Source organism: Pollachius pollachius (genome assembly GCF_949987615.1).
Source record: "Pollachius pollachius genome assembly, chromosome: 4".
In the NCBI taxonomy this organism is placed as follows: Eukaryota; Metazoa; Chordata; class Actinopteri; order Gadiformes; family Gadidae; genus Pollachius; species Pollachius pollachius.
The window spans coordinates 25,938,025-25,957,031 of NC_136937.1; the positions used below are offsets into that span (position 1 = coordinate 25,938,025).

The following is a 19,007-nucleotide window of genomic DNA, read 5'->3' on the forward strand; positions in this document are numbered from 1 at the left end:
CACTGCGCCATGCGTCAGCCCACAGCCACGATCCCGTCGTCCCACCGTTAAAACACTGACGGAGGAGAGCGGAAGTCAGTGAGAGCAATGGGGGGCGGGGAGGGGGGGGATGTGTTCGTCCCGCTCGAGGATAGAGGACAGAGAACTTGGGGATCAGATGCTTGCAAACACCCGCATCGTCCTGCTGGTGGGAAGCGCGCGCTCGGTCCGTGGCTGCTGCTGCGGCGGCGCGCGCCCTCATCCTGCATCAGCAGCATCTCGGCTCCCAAACACTCCTATCCACCCCCCGCCCCCACTCCCCTCAAACACTCATCTCCATCCCCCCTCCCCTCTCACACACACACACACACGCACGCACGCACACACACACACACACACACACACGCACACACACACACACACACACACACACACACACACATCTACACACAGCGATTAGCAGTGCGCACATTTCTATTTTAAAAGTTTCCGTTAAGGACAATATGGGCCAGTTGTTTTTTATAGCCTGGAATTCACTGTTGGATGTTTGTTGGGACTCCTGGTCGAATCGCTCGTTGTATTCACCGTTCGGTTTACAGTCGAATATAAACATGCCATCCCGCCCTGGACCGCCGACTGCTCCTCTAGAAGGCGCTGTTGGACTAAATACCTCTGAACGAGGTGTTCAGCTGCACCATGGGAATTGGTGTTCTTGTACGTTTTGCGCGGTAAGGTAGGCCACAATATTTTTCTCTTGTTATTCCTAGTTTTCTAAATTACATTCTTATTGGATGAAAATGAACTGTGGCCTGGTTAAATATCAGATCAGCTAGATACGTAGAACCAAACAAACCCAAGCTTTCCTGGACCCCCCATCCCTGATTGAACATTTCATTGGAAAAACGCATCTGAAAACCAGAGCGTCCCTGAGTGAACACGTGACTGCCCAGACTACTTGATTGATTTATTTTCAGAGAAACACTAAAGTAAAAAACACCTTTTATGAATTCAAGAAAACAGACGTCACACAAGTTGTTCAAGTAAAGAGTGACCGTGTTTTTATATCTGAAACTTCTCTGCGACATTATCAAAATATCACATCACCGCATGACCTGAAATGTTTCACAATATTTACAAAATAAATGTTGCTTACATTAGACCATTTTAAAAAAACAAAACAAAAACAAAAACAAGCAATAGAAAAAAAGAACGACTCTTGACAAACGGCCAAGTGCACAACATACTTCACGCAAGTTTATTTCTGTAAAGTATATATTACTATATACTCGTTTACATGTTTGAAAACAAATACTGACAACAAAGGGGGCGTTTCCCCCCCTCCCCCACGATGGGAACACTTAAAGAGCGAAACTGAGAGAATGGGAAACATCAAAGCAAAACACAACACAAGTCAACAGGCATCGTCCACTTGAGAAACACACTGGGAACAATTACAACCCAAACCTATTGGGGCTGGGGAAATAAAACAAACTGTTGTTGGAGATCATTCTGAAAACCGAAAAGTGTTGAAGTCAGGATTTCCCAAAGGACTTTGGGAAAAAAAAGAAAGAAAAACTTTTCAACACAAATCCATGGAAACATGAGGTAGGCCAGGATATCTTGGGTCCCGTACGTACATTGCACTGAAGGAGAATAGGAGGTGTGTGTGGGGGCGGGTTGAGACTAAAGATCTTTAATTTAACTTTAGGGGAAGACAGCGAGTGGGATTTCCACAGCGAGTTGCTCATTACAGAGCTCTACGCCTTTAGGCGTAGAGCTCTGTATATTTTAGTGTTTTCAATGGAGGTCAGAAGTCCCAAGGCGATATAACAGTCACCTTGACTGTTATGAGTCAAGCGGTTCTGTTGGCAATGTGTTATGTTAACATCAGATAAATGCTCTGCAAAACTGACTTATTATTGCACATTTTCGTTCTGTAGTGAATTCATGGTGATATTTAGAGACAGGGGCAAGGCTGAAGCAGGGAAAAGGTTCATTTTCTGTATGGACCGGGGGATCTGCTAGTGTTCATTTAGCGGTGGTGACCATCACTTGATTTTATACATTTTGGCTTTTTATTTCACACATTTTAAATGAAATATATGACTGAAGGGGTTTATGGTCGATCTATCTCTGGTTATGACACACAGTATTAAGGCCCTGGTCCTTTTCTGTACGTATTCATCCAAAGGGTTTGCTGCTCAATAAATGACATGCAAAACAATACAATACAAAGTAGAGGGGCCAATGTTTGCTCTCTCTGTCCTTGGGTCCTTAGCAGGATCGCCGGGCCCTTGGAAGGGAAGCCACGTCCAAGGGGAAAACCTTAAGTTGAACATGGACGTTCTCACTGCCACGCGGGAAACGGTTATGAACTGTACTCGCACTAATAGAAAAAATACTGGTCTTAGCTCTTTGACTCAGTGTGTCGCTCAGATGTGTTGTATGTTAAATGCATTTAGTACCCCCCCATAAAGAAAATAATAATAAAAAAAAATGTTATTGTTTTTGTCAAAACACTTAAATAAAATGGTATATCAAATAAAAATACAAATGGTCTTGAATACATTAACTGTTCACACGTAAAAAATTAACCTAACTTACAAACAGACATAAAACATATAAGGCTTGAGTTTTCAACTCTTGGTAGTAATTATTGCCATCTAGCATGTTTTGTAAAGCATAAAAATAAATATGAAATGCTGTACATAAATAATTTACAACAATGAACACCGGAAGCACACAAAACAGAAAAAAACGAAACATAAGGCCCCTTAATTGGAAGAAATGCTTTTTAACGTTCTCAAATCTCATGTTAGTGTTGCGCATTACAATCTATACTCGTGGGTCATAGTCTACACCTTGCCTCTGAGGGTTGGTTACTCTACCTAAAGCTATTGGATATTGAAGATCATCACTACAGTATTGGGGAATCGGGTGCATAGAAGCACACAAGCATAATCCTCTTCCCAAACACTGTCAGTTAAGTTTAAAGGTTATCTCGTCTTGTGGAGCTACCTAAATTAAACCTCAGCCAATCAGAAACTAGGGTTATGTAGGCAGCCTGGCATGCCATTCGCCAGCAGTAGTGCATTTCCCAGGGCCAAACACTGTAAATTCAGTTTTAAGGTTATCTTTAGCTACCTAAAATCAACCTCAGCCAATCAGAAACTAGCGTTTTGTAGCCAGCAGCCAGCAGCCCAGGACCAAACACTTTCTATCGGTAAAGTTCACTCCGAGAGTCTCTTCTGACAAAAATAACTGGGTTCACCTGGACTTGTATATGAAGTGGTCTCTTTGCCAATTAGGGGGAGGGGAGGGGAGGGGGGACTCACACATACTGAAAACTGCCGTTCCTTCGCCTAAAATAATGAAAAAAGGAGAAACTGGTCGGAACTACATTTCAATGTATTTAAAAAAGCTTTCGGCTGTGTATCTCTGAATAGGAACAGGGGCGTTGGTGCACCTCAGCGCGTTTCTTTTGGACAATAAAAAGATTAAGTGTGCATCGGGTCTGCTTGTACGTGACGTTGTACAATATTTACATACAATTCTTGATAGCAGGACATTTCAGGAAAATGTACATATTGAAAATGTATCAGAAATATTTGGACTGTCTATTCTTCTTAAATATGTAATGCACGCTCAACTCTCTCTCCACTCGGATTTACCACTGTGTTCTTGAAAAAAATAGTTAACTCGGCAAACTGTAGAGAAACTCGAACCGTTTTTTCTTTCCGTTTGTTTCAGGTTTTTTTTGCATTTACAACTGTATCGGCGGTCGGGTTATTTTCCAGCACCTTCCATCCATCGGTCGGTCGAGTCAACTGTCACGATGCACTGCTGATGTCCGCGTGTATAGCACCAGGCGAGGTCAAAAGGTCAAGAGGGAAGGCCTAGAGGGGACGACGTGGCATAAGGCTTGGGAGACGCGTGCGGGGGGAGGAAGGGAGGGAGGGAGGGCGTGGCACATTCAGTGTTATCTGGAGATCTTCCTCCTCTTGGCTTTGGGGGCTCGGACCTGACGCTCTTTCGATGGCATCTGATGGACCTGTGGGGGGTGGGGGGGGAGATAACAGACAGTGTTGTTCACATCACTTTAAAGACGTGGACGCATGGACTAGACAAAACGCCGGCCAATAAATTTAATTGGGTCGGCTAATTGGCTCAATGAGGCAGGGAACCCTGCGATATGGGAGTTGACATCTGAATTTATTGGCGCTGACATTTTGATTTAGGACCTCAGTCCACGCCCTGCTCAGCCATAGACCTCTGAAGAATAAGTCCCTCCTCCGAGGCTCCGGTTCCCTCAGTCAAATATCTATGGGAAATAACATGGGGTTTTTGATCATACATAACAAACTCTGTAGGTGGCGAAAAAGTAAGAGCTGTGTCCCGTCAAAAAACCCATGTTATTTCCCATAGAAATTTGACAGAGGGAACCGGGAGGCTCGGAGGCGTGACTTATTCTTCAGAGGTCTATTGGGAAGTGTTCCAGTCACCTGCCTGTGATTGACATGAGGTAATGGTTCCCTGATCCAATCAGGGAAGAGGTGGGTCATAAAAAGAGTACTTCACTCCAGAAGAGCTGAGCGATGGTTATGGTGTTTCAACCAGACCACTTCAAAAGGCGGATTAGTCTTGAACCTTTCAGTTCATTTTCCACCTCCAATGGGCGTTATGAACGGGCACAGACCATAATGGCGCTGGACACAATTGGATGGACCTTCAACCAATCAGAGCAGCCAAACGTGTGACCCTTCAGCGGCAGCCATCTTTATTGATTATGAAAAAAGCCTCAACCGCTCTCCAATAGGGCACTTCTCTGTTCAGTCATCCTGTCCTAGAGACTAGAGACTAGGGGTGTAACGATTCATGTATTCGTATTGAAACAAATCGGTACGGACGTCACAGTTAAGTGCATGGATTTACACGGAGAATACACAGTATGAAATTAAATAAAACTGGCGTGCGAATTATGTAATGTAATGCAGATCTAATGTTAGATAAGCAAGTTCTTCAGGGACAACTAATGGCACGTTTCCACCAAAGGGTGCGGTGCAGTTCAGTTCGCTTAGGTGCGGCACGGATCGCGTTTCCACCGCCAAAAGTGGGCGTGACCCGGACTGAGCCATTATTGAGCCGTACTCGTCTCGCTGTACTCCTCCTTTGGGGTACTGAGACGCCTGAAAGGATGCCAGCAAGTTCGAGCTACACACGCCGTCTGTTGTTTGGACAACAGAATCGCACTTCCGTGAGACAGGGGGATAATAACAAACAAACATTATCCGCAAGGTATTTCTGGACAACGGCGAAAGCTTCGTTTATTGAAGAAAATGTCGCACAAAAGTTTTGCCGTCCTTCTTGGACGTCCTACATTGTTCATCTTTGTTCATTGTGCACTTTCTTCTTTTTCCTTGGATTTATTAGCAGGCTACACTGTGTCAGGCTGCTATCAAGTCATAATGCTAATGCTGCCGCGACTATCGCCATCCGGTTTAACCCCCCCCCCCCCCCCAGACCCCCACCATAAGGGTACTGTCGGCGGTGGAAACGCGCCAATTCTGTGTACTTTGCACTTTCAGAAATAAGACATGCTGCATTTTCGGTTTTATAACTGATTGTCTTATTTTGTTTACAAGTTACGGATGGTGTCAGGAGATGATGTGGGGTACTTATTGTTTACTGTTTACATCTTAGATTACACAGTTCAGGCTGTTGCAACTAGCTCAGGGGAGAGACCATATGACACTAGGTGGTACAACCTGAAACATGCACAATAAAAAAAGAATTGCCTTCTACATTTTGTTTTTTTCTTTCCCCTCATTGTACAGAACTCATACCGAACCGTGATGTTTGAACTGAGGTATGAACCGAACCGTGACTTCAGTGTAGTGTTACACCCTACTAGAGACATGGCAAAACTTTGATGAGCCTTGGTTACGGTTTATTTATGTTCATTTATGATTCTCAAGTACTACACTCTCGAGGCATCAAAATCCCATGACGCATCCTGATGTACAAGTTATATTAAAAGGACAAGGGCTATAGAATTGAATGACACCAGGCAAAGCCGTGGAAAATGCACCCTGTGACTACTTGATGGCAATGACAGCCGATGATTTTGATGATCTAATTTAAGGTTGTTTATTTCCTGGTAACCCCTCTCTTAGCTGCTATGCATGATTGTGAACACCTTTTGAGGTTTCAGAATTGGGCCCAGTTTTATGCGATCAAACACAACTTTGGTGACAAAACCACAAAAGGCATGCCAATATTTGTGTTTGTAACTTGAAAAAGGGATATTTGAGGTATTTTGGGGTTGGCCTCTCAGGATGAAAAGGATAAGCATGAAAGAGGAGTATTAAAGGCCTGGAGATAGGAGACGTATATGTGGAGAAGGAGACGGGGAAAGGATGCTACTCACTGTGCCCGATATCTTATCCAGCTCACTCATGGCCTCGTGGATAGCAGCTTCCAAATGGTTATTTAGTTTCCCTGGCCTGTGAAACAAAACACAGAGGCCCTTAAAGACACAGGACACTTCAACACAGCACAACAGGCAGCCCTGTCAATCATCGTTATCAAATAAGTGACACGCAAGCTGACACAAGTGACACGCAAGCTGAAAACACGGTTCGTGGTCCAGTCATGGTCTAGAGAAACAGGAGAGGGGAGTCGACTGTCTGTATATGGACTTACTTCCTGTTCCGTTTGGTTGCCCGGTCGAAGGCCTCCAGGTCGTGGGTTAGTGTCTTAAGTGTTTCTGGTTCGACCTGGGACAGGAAACAAGACGTCAGTGGTGGGACAGGGAACTCAGTGGCTCGTTAAGGATGAAGACAATAGCACCACATATCCATCCTATATAAAAGGCAGCCATTACGGTTAATTGAGAGAGCCTCATCAAAACTAGATCACTTAGTTTCTTAACCTCAAAAAACAGATCTAGCCAGGGGACCCAGACGAATCTGCAAGCTCATGTTTTATTGGCTCTAGCATATGTCATTCCCCCCTCCCTTTAAAGCAGGAATCCTGGCCCGGGTTTGAGCCAATCACAACCGTTTATCCAACAGGGTGTGGTTTGATACGATGACTGAACAGAGGAGCGCCCAATGGGAGCGCCGGTGAGAAATTGTTCATTAACAATGAAGAAGGCTATCCCAGAGGTGTCACACCTTTCGTTGTTCTGATTGGTCGTAGGTAGGGACGTCAAACACTTGAAGAACAGTTTAGTAGTAGTACTAGCAATAAGCTGCACCACTTTAAAGATCCCACGGCATGAAAACTTCACTTTATGAGGTTTTCTAACATTAATATGAGTTCCCCTAGCCTGACTATGGTACCCCAGTAGCTAGAAATGGCGTTATGTGTAAAACGAGCACTAGGTATCCTGCTCTGCCTTTGAAAAAGACAAACAAAGCTGACAAAGCTCAGACGCGCCGATTTGGAATTTTCCCCGTTAGTCGTCAAACGGGGAAATGTTACCTCCCCTTCTCTGCTTTGCCTGCCCAGAGAATTTGGCCCGCCAATGAGACAATGAGCTAAGACTGTTAGCTTCTTTGTTATTTGGATAACTGTTCCACTGTTGGTGTTATGGCGCATAACACGTCGGGTCCTCTGACGTCTCTGGTATTTCCACAACAAGACTCGTAGTGGGGGTTATCTCAGCCATGGTTGAGAAGGAATTGGGGGGAAAGGAACTTTGGCTTTGACTCCCTGAAGTACATGAACCGCATCAAGGAGGAGAAAGGGATTGTTGCCCGTGATTGTCTCCCGCCGGAGCCCCGCTGCCCGCCACCGCGAGGCACCACCGCCGCGAGGCACCACCGCCGCGAGGCACCACCGCCGCGAGGCACGCTGCCCGCTTCCGAGGCGGTGGTGCCTCGTCAGCGGGGCTCCGGCGGGAGACAATCGAGGACAACAATCCCTTTCGCCTCCTTGTCGTGGTTCAGTCTACTTCAGATTGAAGTGGAAGTGGAAGAACCAGAGACGTCAGAGAACCCGACGTAGTCGTTAGAGATATCCTATCATAATATCTCCTCCACATTTGCATTAAAGCTACAGACACCGAAGCGGCTTGTTTGGGGAAAGCTCAATGTGCGACTGGCTCGTAGTGGCTGTACTTCTCCACCACGGCTGAATTTCGGGAACGTCTTCAAATACTGTGTTAGGGGCCCAATAATACTTATATTAAAGCATCCATAAAGAAGCATGCTGAAAAAAAAAAAGACCTTTAAGAACAGTTTCATAGAACTGCTAGCAATAAGATGCCCACTTTAAGAACAGTTTAGTAGTAGTACTAGCAATAAGCTGCACCACTTTAAGAACAGTTTAGTAGCAGTACTAGCAATAAGCTTCACCACTTAAGAACAGTTTAGTAGTACTAGGAATATGTTACACCACTTTAAGAACAGTTTAGTAGTAGTACTAGCAATATGCTGCAACAAATTGAGAACAGTTTAGTCGTACTACTAGCAATATGCCGCACCACTTTAAGAACAGTTTAGTAGTACTAGCAATATGCTGCCCCACATTGAGGACAGTTTGGTAGTAATACTAGCAATGTGCTGCACCACAATAGAACACTTTAGTTATAGTACTAGCAATATGCTGCACCACTTTAAGAACAGTTTAGTACTGAGCTAGTTCGGTACCTTGAGCCAGAGTGCGTCCTGTCATCGAGAGCTACTGCGGCTCAACGCATTGAACACTTTGAAAAGCGGCGCCAAAGCTCATTGAGGCAATGGAGCGCCGAACTACCAAGGAAAGCACCACTTCCTTCCTTGTTTCACATCATTTTGCCGGTTAGCTACTGGGTAATGGGTGACTATCGAAAAAAAATCGCAAAATTAACCAGAATTGACATCCCTAGTTGTAGGTCTATGTCGCCATGGTGTCCAGAGACCTAATGCACGGTGCCTGTTGACAAAGCCCCTTGGCAACAGCGCCACATGCATGAAGACCTGCTCATCACCAGGCTAGGTCTGAGGCCGACCGCGCGTCCGCTCCCCACCAGCACCCATCGACGCTAACCTCTCTACGAACGAACAAACCCGTTCCCACATGCGGACACCAGAGCGACCGGCCCCGCCCCTCACCTTGACCTGTTCCCGGGGGCGCTGCCCCTGCTGCTCCCCGGCCAGCCTGGCAGGCCAGGGGGGGAGGCCCCTCAGCGGGCCCCACAGCACCTCGCCCACACGGAAGCCCCTGGCGCGGTAGGGCGAGTCCGGGCCCCGCAGCTCCTCCTCGCTGCTGGGGCTCTTGGTGTCCGAGGGGCTGGCCACCGTGCCGCCGTAGCAGCGCCCGTTGTAGGGGCCGTAGTCCCGGCCCGTGGCCAGGGGCCCGTCCAGGCTGGTGGAGGAGCCTGGCGACTGGTCGTCCCCGGTCAGCTCCTGCCTCGGCGGGCCCAGCGCGTCCCCGTAGCCCCCCCGGGAGACGTAGAGCCGCCCGGGTGCCGCCCCATTCAGATGGCCACAGAGGTCCAGCGCCGCATCCGGGAGCTCGCTGTAGTGGGCGGGGCCCCGGCCGACGACACCGTCGAAGGTGCGGTAGCCGCCGCCGCCGCCGCCGCCGTCAGGGTAACCCTTCCTGAGGTCCTGGGAGACCTCAGGGGGGCAGGGGGGACCGGGGGCGGGGCCGGCGGGCCTCTCCGCGCAGGGGCCGCTCCTCACCTGCGTGGAGCACTCCAGGAACTCCTCCCCGCCCCAAGCCGCGGCGTTGCCCCCACTCTGGCCGTCAAACCAACCCCCGTGCCGCAACTCGCCCTCCCACGGGCCCCTGGGGGTCCCGCGGCCCGGGGAGCCGAAGAAGTCGCCGGGCTCCGGCTTCCCCTTCCCGGGGTCTAGGGTCTTCTGGGGCGGGCCCGCCCCCGGCCCCGCCCCTCTGCATCTCGACGGGGCCTCCGTCTCCCGGAGGCCATGGAGGGCGGAGCTGATGGGGCGAGAAAGGCCGACTGGCTCGCCGACGGAGCCGGCGAATGCGCTCATGGCGGTGGAGGGGGTGGCCTGTGGGGTGCCGCTCGGCGTGGTGGTGATGGTGACGTGCACGCCCTTCCTGGCCGCGTCCACCACCGCCCGGTAGATGGCGTCCACGGCTTGGTCGCCCGGGGGCCCCGCTGGGAGCCCCTCGCCTTCGGGGGGAGGCTCCCGATGCTGTGGCCGCGGAGGCCGGAGCCCGTCTCCGTACTGGCCGTGGTTGGTCATCATCCCCTGCTGGGAGACACGAGAGCCGGGTCATATGGAGACGTCCAGTGGGAGGTCTTTGTGTGTTACATTCTCTTTGGAACATGTTGTTTTGTTAAGGTTTTTACCTTTTATTTTTGTAGATTAAGACAGGAAAGTATGGGAGATAGACATGCAGCAAAAAGGGCCACGGCCAGGAATTGAACCCGGTCGCTGCGGTAAGGACTGGGCCGTAATGGTACGAGCTCTAACCGGTGAACCACCGGGACGCCCCTCTTTGGTACATTTTGTATTAGGGCTTGGACTTTTGCCCAAAAATCATATTCAAAGTTTGTTTGTTTATTAATGTTAATATTTGAATATTTATTAATAATATTTTGACCATTAAATGCCTTCAGTAAGACCTACATGGTATAAAACTCAGCCAAAAGCTCTGTGCGCCTCCGGATGGCCATAGCGCGGGGATCACTCGTAGGGATTGGGCTTCGCGGGGTTTTTTCACTGGCGTTGCTATGGTTACCGGTCTTGTGTGTTCCACAGTTTATTAGGAATCTTATAAATCGCTGTCTAAACAATAGTTCATTCACTGCCTCTTCCGTGGTCATTACAATATTATGAATAGACTGCGTCGGGTTCTCTGACGTCTCTCCCTTTTCCACAACAGGTAAAGACATCTAATGGTGGTTATCTCGGCCATGGTTGAGAATGAATTGGCATTAAGCACCGTTGGAGGGCAAAGGATGTGGTGCGACAAATTCGCCTGACAAAACTTGCACAGCGACAGATTATGATTTGTCGCGCGACAGAACGCAGTTTAACGCCACCTACAGGAGCCCAGATGACCAATAATCGCTTGCAAATGAGCTCGCGATTCACAACTTCACCAGGCGTGAAAAAGCCTCGGAATCTGAATTGAAAACAACGTTCAAGCAAAGACATTTACAACAAATAATGCCCATAACAGGTTAGAATATTAAGGGCTGCCTAATATTCGTTTGAATATTGATTTATTTTTTGATATTCGAATTATATTTAAATAACGAAGTTCAGAGTCAAAGTCATTTTGTATTGATATTTCATTACGGTACAGGGAAGATGGACAGGGTTGAGAGAGGGGGAACTACGTGATGCCGGTGAACGCAGGCGGGACCGAACAAGGGTCGCGGCAAGGCGTTTTTTACTTTGTTGGTGACGCCCCTGCAGTGTGAATTCTATGTAACTAAAAACTTAACCCAGTCCCTTCATCAATAGAATACAACCAATAGTTGTGCTCGCTTAAAATGAGCTTGACATTCCTCTAGGTTAACGAGGAAAAGACTGTTTCCAACAAAGGGTCCAACACTTCTTCCAACCGTGCTGGTGTCTCACCTGGTAGTTCTGGTAAACCAAGGGCATGGAGCCGAGGTTGGTGCCGTCCGGGTGGGGGGGATGGTCTGGGAAGTGCTGCTGGCCCTGGTAGGGGTGGTTGGGCTGGTGGTTTGGGTGTGGCGGGCCGGCGTGCTGCATGCCCTGCTGGAACTGCTGCCGCTGTAGCTGTTGGTGTTTTAGCTGCTTCTGGTACATCTGGGCCCCGGGGCCGCTGCCGAGCGACTGCATGCCACCCATGCTGCAGCTCAGAGACGACGGGTTACCTTGGTTAGGGGGAAGAGAGGGGTCAGGGGATTACAGGTGTGTTCCAAAAACAATTATTACGATTTTTTGTCTTTCTTTGGGCATTCTAAATTACATCACCATGAATGATGCTTACAAAGAAGCCTTTTTGCCATTTAATATATATGATAAGTCAAATAAATTAGCTTATAAAGCTGAATAGGATTTTGGATCCATACAGCCTGCACTGCAACAGTCAGCACTACATATTCAGCAAACTGATTCTTTCAGACATGCTCCATGTATATGAGCCCTTCATACAACTGTACAGACGAAATGCCCTTTTAGTACGACAATCGCACCACGACATGAACAAAAACAAATGCACACGTTGTACACATGGTGAAATGTGATGGCAAAAAACTGCAGCACGGAAGCAACACGAGACATGTTTCCCACGCCACCAGTTTAGCTGACTCTCCCTTCTGTGAGCTGCACTGTGCGTCCAATCCCATGATGACAGCGGTGAACGACTTGGATCATCGTTTAAAGGGCAGCACTTGGATGTGGGACTTTTGTAAAGCAGAAAAATAAACATCAAACATACATGGTAATACACAGACACAGAGAACCCACACACACACACGCATACATAATTTATTCAAATTCGTGTACTGTGGTAAGTATTAATTGTAGGATGTTTCGAAGAAGCAAAACAAAACATTCCTAAACAATTCTTTTTCGTAAAATCCTGGTATTGAAATAAAACCGAGCATCAATAAAGCAACAGCCCAATGAGGTGGCTTGCTCCAAGGTTTCTAATCACTAGAGTTAATGAGTCCACTTAGTCACAGAAAAACAAACACCTACTACCTACTATTGTTATTGCGTCAGCTGGCATATTATTCATAGGCCAGTTGACCTAATAACCAAAAGTCCCTGTACAAACTGTCCATTTCGGTCGTGAAATCGATGAAAACAAAACACAGCCGGTAAAAGAAAACCGGACCAAACCCACCCTCTCTGGTTACCCCTGGCAACTCACCTCTCTGGCGGCCCCTGGCAACCAGAGGGTGGCAGAAGGCCTGTGTGTGTGTGCGTGTGTGTGTGTGTGTGTGGCTAGCTGGGACAGCTGGTGACATGCTGTGCGTGGCCCAAGTCTACACTCACTGGCAGCCTTCTTTTCCTCCCTCCCTCCCTCCCACCATCCTTCTGCTGATGTGCTTGGAGCCGCATTGGTGATTGGAGGAGCCGTGTTCGCCCACTCGTTCCAAGGCTGCCATGAAAGTGCGTGTGTGCGTGTGGGGGGTGGTGTACTGCAGTCAAGGCAGCTACAATGATCTCTGGGCCGGCAGTGAGGTGAAGGGTGAGGTGGAGGGACAGATGGTGCAGGGTGCTTATGCTCCACCGCTTGTTGAATGAAACCACTGACTGGGGCCGGGTAAAACTATTCAAAAGGCCGCTAATCAGCTGATCTGGCCACAAAGTGGTCGTAGTGAAATGGATCCTCATGCTGAAAACACCCTTTGCAATCACTATTTGCCTAGTAGTTTCCACTAAGCTAGCTTAGTCCTGCATCCACTTTCAACGTTCCTCGAAAAGAAGAACAATTCCTTAAAGTACTGAGTTTTATTTACCATACCGAGATTAATAATGATACTTTAGATCAACAACTCTTCTTTATGGTGGTTATACATTCAGTGCATGGTTGATTTTGGTCAAGTAGGCATATCGCTCTCCACTGTACATACAGCAGCTACATAAACAGCATTGCTTAACAATTCAGGTCTCCTTTGTTTTTTTAAGACAAATAATGAGCATCTGTCCTGGACACCAGGTGGCCTGGAGCCGGCCCTGATGGCCTCGCTTGCATTCGTATTAAAAACCATATGAGGATGTATGAGGCTCAATTAACACACACACACGCAGACACACACGCACACACACACCAGGCTTCATGGTTACTATGGCTACCAGCTAGCTGGACGCGGATCTTTTCACAGCCTGAGCTGTATCACAACAACCCATTGAGCATTTCTGCCTAGCCGTGAGTGACGCTAGTGTAATCATAAAACAAAACCAGAGGAGCGCACTGGCCGCATGTCAATTAGCCCCGCAGCCACCGGGACAGCCGGTTCATTTGCATAGGAGCCCAACTTCTTGGGCCAGAAGCCTCCATCGGTTGAACCCTTTGGCAAAATAAAAACTAATAGGGATGACGCACTACAGTCAACTTTAGTGTGATTTCATTGCGCTACTGACTTAAGCAATACAGCCATCCCCATCCAATACCTCGACCAAGTGAACAGAGCTTTCTCGATGATGGGGTTTGTGGGGATGGCACGGACATAACCATCAGTAGGTCTGACCCCATGGGGAGGTCCCCTGCGGGGAAGGGCCTCACCTGCGTTGACCGGTCCACAGCTTCCTTCCCCGACGCTGCGGGCCATGGCCGCCATGCCGGGCCGCCTCATGCCATGGTGGAGGAGGTTCTGCTGCTGGAGGGAGGGGCCAGGGTGGGACAGCGGCGGTGGGTGGGCGCCCAGCTGGCCCAGAGGCATGCAATCAGGGCCGACGCCGGGCCTCGCAGGACCACGGTGCCCCAGGCCGGACGCGTGCATCTGGGTCATCATCTCCTGACCGGGGTGATGCTGAGGGTGAGGGTGAGGCCGAGGGCCCAGCTGGCCCCCAGGGGCCTCGTCCATGTTCTGGCTGTGTGGCAGCGTGGGCGCCCCGGGGCCCCGCAGTCTCTGCTGAACTAGGAGGTGCTGCAGAGGTCCCGGGGGCCCCGGCCCAGCACCAGCCATGACGTGAGAACCCTGGTGGCTCAAGGACTGGAGGAGCTGAGCCATGGAGGTGCTGGGCGGTAGGCCGCCCGCACGAGCCCCCTGCCGCAGTGGATCCACGGGGCCACAGGGAGCTGGGACCCGAGGGCCCCCCGGGCCGGGTTTGCTAAGCATGGTGTAGGCCATGCCGTTACCGCCGTCGTGGTTGGCGGCTGACGGCTGCTTGCGTTTCCTCAGGGGGTCCCGCTGTTGGGCCATCAGCTTGTCCCGGAGCGCCGCCCGGCCGCTCTGGGCCTCGGGCGTGCTAAAGGTCGTGGCGGCGTGCGGCGGGAGCATGTGGTTTAAAGTGCTGTGTCCCTCCATGCCTCGAGGGCTGCTCAGGAAGCCGGGTGGCCGGCCGCCAGCTTCGGTCACTTCCCCGCCGCCACCGCCCGGAACCGTGTTCCCCGAGCTGGCGCCGCCGCAGATGGCCGCGGGGCCGTGGTCCGCGGCGGCGTGCTGGTTTTGATATGCTAGCTGTGCTTTGGCTGCGGCGGACAGGAGGCTGCTGGCTGGGAAGGAGGCAGCTTTCTGTTGGTTGAGGATCTGGTTCAAGGGCATGCCCAGGAGACCTGGGGGGCCCTTCTGGGAAGCACTTTGGGTGGACAGTGATGACGGGGAGGATGACGGGGGGGGGAACATGGGGTTACCGTGCTGCGGTGCTCCCACGGAGCCGGCCATGCCAGACGGCATCTGGGAGTCGATGTACTGGTGGAGCAGGTCCGCTCTGTTGGAGGAGGGGCTAGAAGGCATGGCCGGCAGAGGGGAGCCCATGGCCGACCGGGGGGAGCTCGGTACCTTCACGCTCCCGGGGTGGGCCTGGTGCCCCGAGGGCATGGCAAAGTTCCCGTGGTCAAGGGAGGTGGACGGGGGCCGGGAACGGTGGGGGGAGGCCTCCACTCGGCCGGACATGTGGACCGGGGAGGTGACGGGGGCCGGGGACATGGAGGGGGCGGGGCCGGCCTGGTGAGACCTCTGGACGTGGCCCGGGTGGCCCGCGGGTCCAGACTTGCCCATGGGTACAGGCAAGTTACTCGGCAAGGGGACGATGGCGGGAGGGGGGGCGTTTACATTCATCATCGGTACCTGAGAGTGGGGGCCGGGCGGGAAGCCGGAGGGGTTCGGGGAACCGGGGGAGGAGCATAGGCCGACGGGTTTGCTGGGGATGGGGTCCAGGATGCCCAGCGGGTCTTTCTCGGAGGAGGTCATGAGCCTCTGCTGGAGGGCACAGGCGGGAGGTGGTAGCGCTTGCAGACGGGCGGCCGGGTGCGGGGCGGGCTGCGGACTGTGGTGGAACACCGCGCGGGGGATGTCCATCCCGCGGGGGATGTCCATGCCGCGGCGGACGTTACCCATCCGCGGCGTGCTCACGACGTGGCTTTTGGTGGCGGCCGTAGGGGAGAGCGACGCCCTAGACCTGCCCGTCATCGCACAAGCCGGCTGGCCGAGCGGGGAGCCGTGGCGCCGCATGCTGGCCGGGGACAGCGGCGTCCTGCCGTTCCCGTGGACGGAGACTGCCCCGGGGAAACCACAATGGGTGGTCCGGTAGCCCCCCGGTACACCGTCAGGGCTCCCTAGGGTCTCTGTGGTGGGGGAGTGCGGTCCGTCCCCGTACAGCTTGGAGCTGGAGGGAGGTGGGCTCAGCATACCCCCGTATCCGACCATGTAGGGGGACTTGGGCCCTGCGTCCGCGCTTCCCAGTCGGTGTGGCCTCGGGTAGCCGGGATACTGCTCTCCTGGGTGGGCTGCGGCCACCTCGTGGGCTGGGTACTGCCTCTGTGGCTGGTGCTGGTGGCCAGCTGCGAGCAGCATCTTGAAAGGGCTCTCGCAGTCGGGTAGGGCGTGGTGGGGCAGGCCAACGTGGGGTATAGTCCTTATTGCTCGTTGGGTGGTGGAATGTGGGGGGATGGTGGCCGGTGCCCCTTTAGGTAAAACATAACGTACATGTGAGTTTATGACAAAAAGTGCAATCTTACACAAAAGGTATAACTCATTATTCGTTGCCACAAACCAATCGGCAATTAGACACAAAAGGTTTTATCCTTTATATTGTATAGTGACTAAGAAAGGAGAGAATGAATGGGAGAAAGAGGGGAAGACATGAAGCAAAGGACCACGGAAAGGAATCTAAGCCTGGTCGCTGCGGTAGGGACTGAGCCTTAATGGTAAGGCTGCATGATTATGGCTAAAATGATTATCAACATTATTTGGATCAATATTGATATCACGATTATTTACCACGATTATTAATTTGATTGACAAATATTTGTATTGAACGGTAAGGTAAACATAACACTGCTTTAACATCCGTGATCCATTCTGCTACATTCCTGCTAATGTATAAATCTTTGCATACATAACACCAGCTTAAATCAACAGGGAACAGATCTGACAATGTTCAAATTGTAAAAGATTTCTTAAACTTGTAAATAAGGTGTTCTTGATGTGACCTTCTCGAAGCAAAATAAAAATTATTTCACTTTATTCATTGTACCCATATGATGAGATGAGTTGAAATAAATCTCTAGATTTTGACCTAAGAAGAATTGTGCCTAGAATTGTTACTAAAATAAATATGCCATCACTGAATGCAAAAGAATCAGAACAATGCAACGCAGGACGATGCTTCACATTACTGACGGTGTTTATTGGAAACATATCTTTGGCTAAATGGAAAGTGATTGCATTGGTGATTCCGGCTTTGTGACCTAGATGGATACGGTATGGCGCTGTACAGGCTCACTTTTATGGACGTCTGAGTTGACGGGGGACTTCTTACTCGTGTTAGAAGCTGATGCAATACTTCTAGCCTTCATGCATTCGTCATATTCTGCTGTCCTGGACTGATTTGGCACATGGGTACCAATGCTTAGACGGAGGGAGGGGGGGGGGGGGTGTGTAAGGGGGCGGTTGCATAACGGTACGGCGACCGTGGCGGTGCTCACGTACCCGTGACGAGCGCCGGGTGGGTCTCGATGCTCCGGTGCAGAGCGGCCACCGCCAGCAGCTTCCTCTTGTGGATGCACAGCTTAGTGACGTCCTCGTCTGACCGCACGTCCTCCGCCGTCCGCTGCTTGACCAGTGCCCCAGGGTCAAAGCTGAACACCTGGGGGTGGGGGGGGGGGGAGACATTCAGGTCGTTGCCTCGATGTAGGAGGATGAGGTCTCTGACCATGGAAGCAAAGGGTGTGTTCTTTTCTCATTACAATATGTAATTGGCAGTAAAGTAATAAATAGGGCGTCACCTGGCTCTTACTCAAAAAAGAATAGATACCTCCATGTTTTTAATCATTTGTCAACTAATTTGTGGTACGTAAAAGAGAAAAAAAGTTTTTACTTTTTTACCCTCCATAATGACTTGTCTCTCCAATAAACAGCAAACAGAGGATTAACAGCGTGAGGTTTGAGGTCCTCCGTGATGCTGACTTAAACTAAACCTATAGAAACCAAATACAACCGCGGCTAGAGGGCTCCACCTTTGAAGCCCGAAGGGTCCATTTGGCCACCCGAAGGACTCACCTTGTGGAGGACGAGTGGGCATTCCAGGCCACACTTGCAGGTGCCATCCGTCAGCAGGTAGGCTTTTACGTGGTCGTAGCTGGCCAGCACGGAGCCGCTAGGACTGGAAGGGAGAAGCAAACAGGAAGGGATGGAGAAAAGCTTTGGGTCTGGGGGGGGTACAGTTGAACACTGACTTTTGTTGTTGTGTAATGCGAGAGAGAGAGAGAGAGAGAGAGAGAGAGAGAGAGAGAGAGAGAGAGAGAGAGAGAGAGAGAGAGAGAGAGAGAGAGAGAGAGAGAGAGAGAGAGAGAGAGAGAGAGAGAGAGAGAGAGAGAGATCCCTGATCAGGTAACAAATTAGCTGTAAATAGTTGACTCTTGCCAACCTATTAACTGCTTTAGACCAACATCATAATGCATTCAAAAGTAAAAAGGGATTTTCTAACCAGAAAGAACTAATTCACAAATTCCAGAAAGAGGGGTTTCTCAACAACAAACCCCTAGCTTTATGACAGAACTATGTTTAATATCTTTGTTCCCTTTAAAAAATGTGAGCTAATGTTTGGGTTCTTAACATACACTACAAATTAAATTATTAACACTATTAAATCCACATTTGATTCTCCCCCCCAAGATGAACTCGGCCTTCTCAAAGGGCTCTCCAACGACAGAACCACTGTCCCTTCCAATCCACAGAAGAAGAGTGGTTCCCTTACCTTATGTAGATCACCCCTTTGCCGGGCTCCGCCCTGCGCTGCCAGCCAATAGGGACCTGGACTGGGACCATGTGGCGCTGGGGTCCCGCCTCAAAGTCCTTTCCGCCATTCATATCTCCGCCGCTTTGATGTACCGACGCCTCACGGGTACATATATACACATATACATATATATGTATATATACATATATATTATATCCATATATACACATATAT

At 50.1% G+C, this 19,007-nt stretch overlaps 1 protein-coding gene across 1 annotated transcript; it reads right to left on the reverse strand.

The window, feature by feature from the left end:
• Positions 1-1,693: 1,693 nt before the first annotated feature.
• Positions 1,694-19,003, reverse strand: mbd5 (methyl-CpG binding domain protein 5; the record flags this gene model as incomplete). The annotated part of the gene is made up of 9 exons (XM_079734201.1): positions 1,694-4,030; positions 6,407-6,482; positions 6,682-6,755; positions 9,078-10,190; positions 11,529-11,791; positions 14,155-16,497; positions 17,525-17,681; positions 18,095-18,197; positions 18,792-19,003. The coding sequence occupies 9 exons, from the start codon at positions 19,001-19,003 to the stop codon at positions 3,959-3,961; spliced, it is 4,413 nt and encodes a 1,470-aa protein (XP_079590327.1). The 3' UTR covers positions 1,694-3,958.
• Positions 19,004-19,007: the final 4 nt, after the last annotated feature.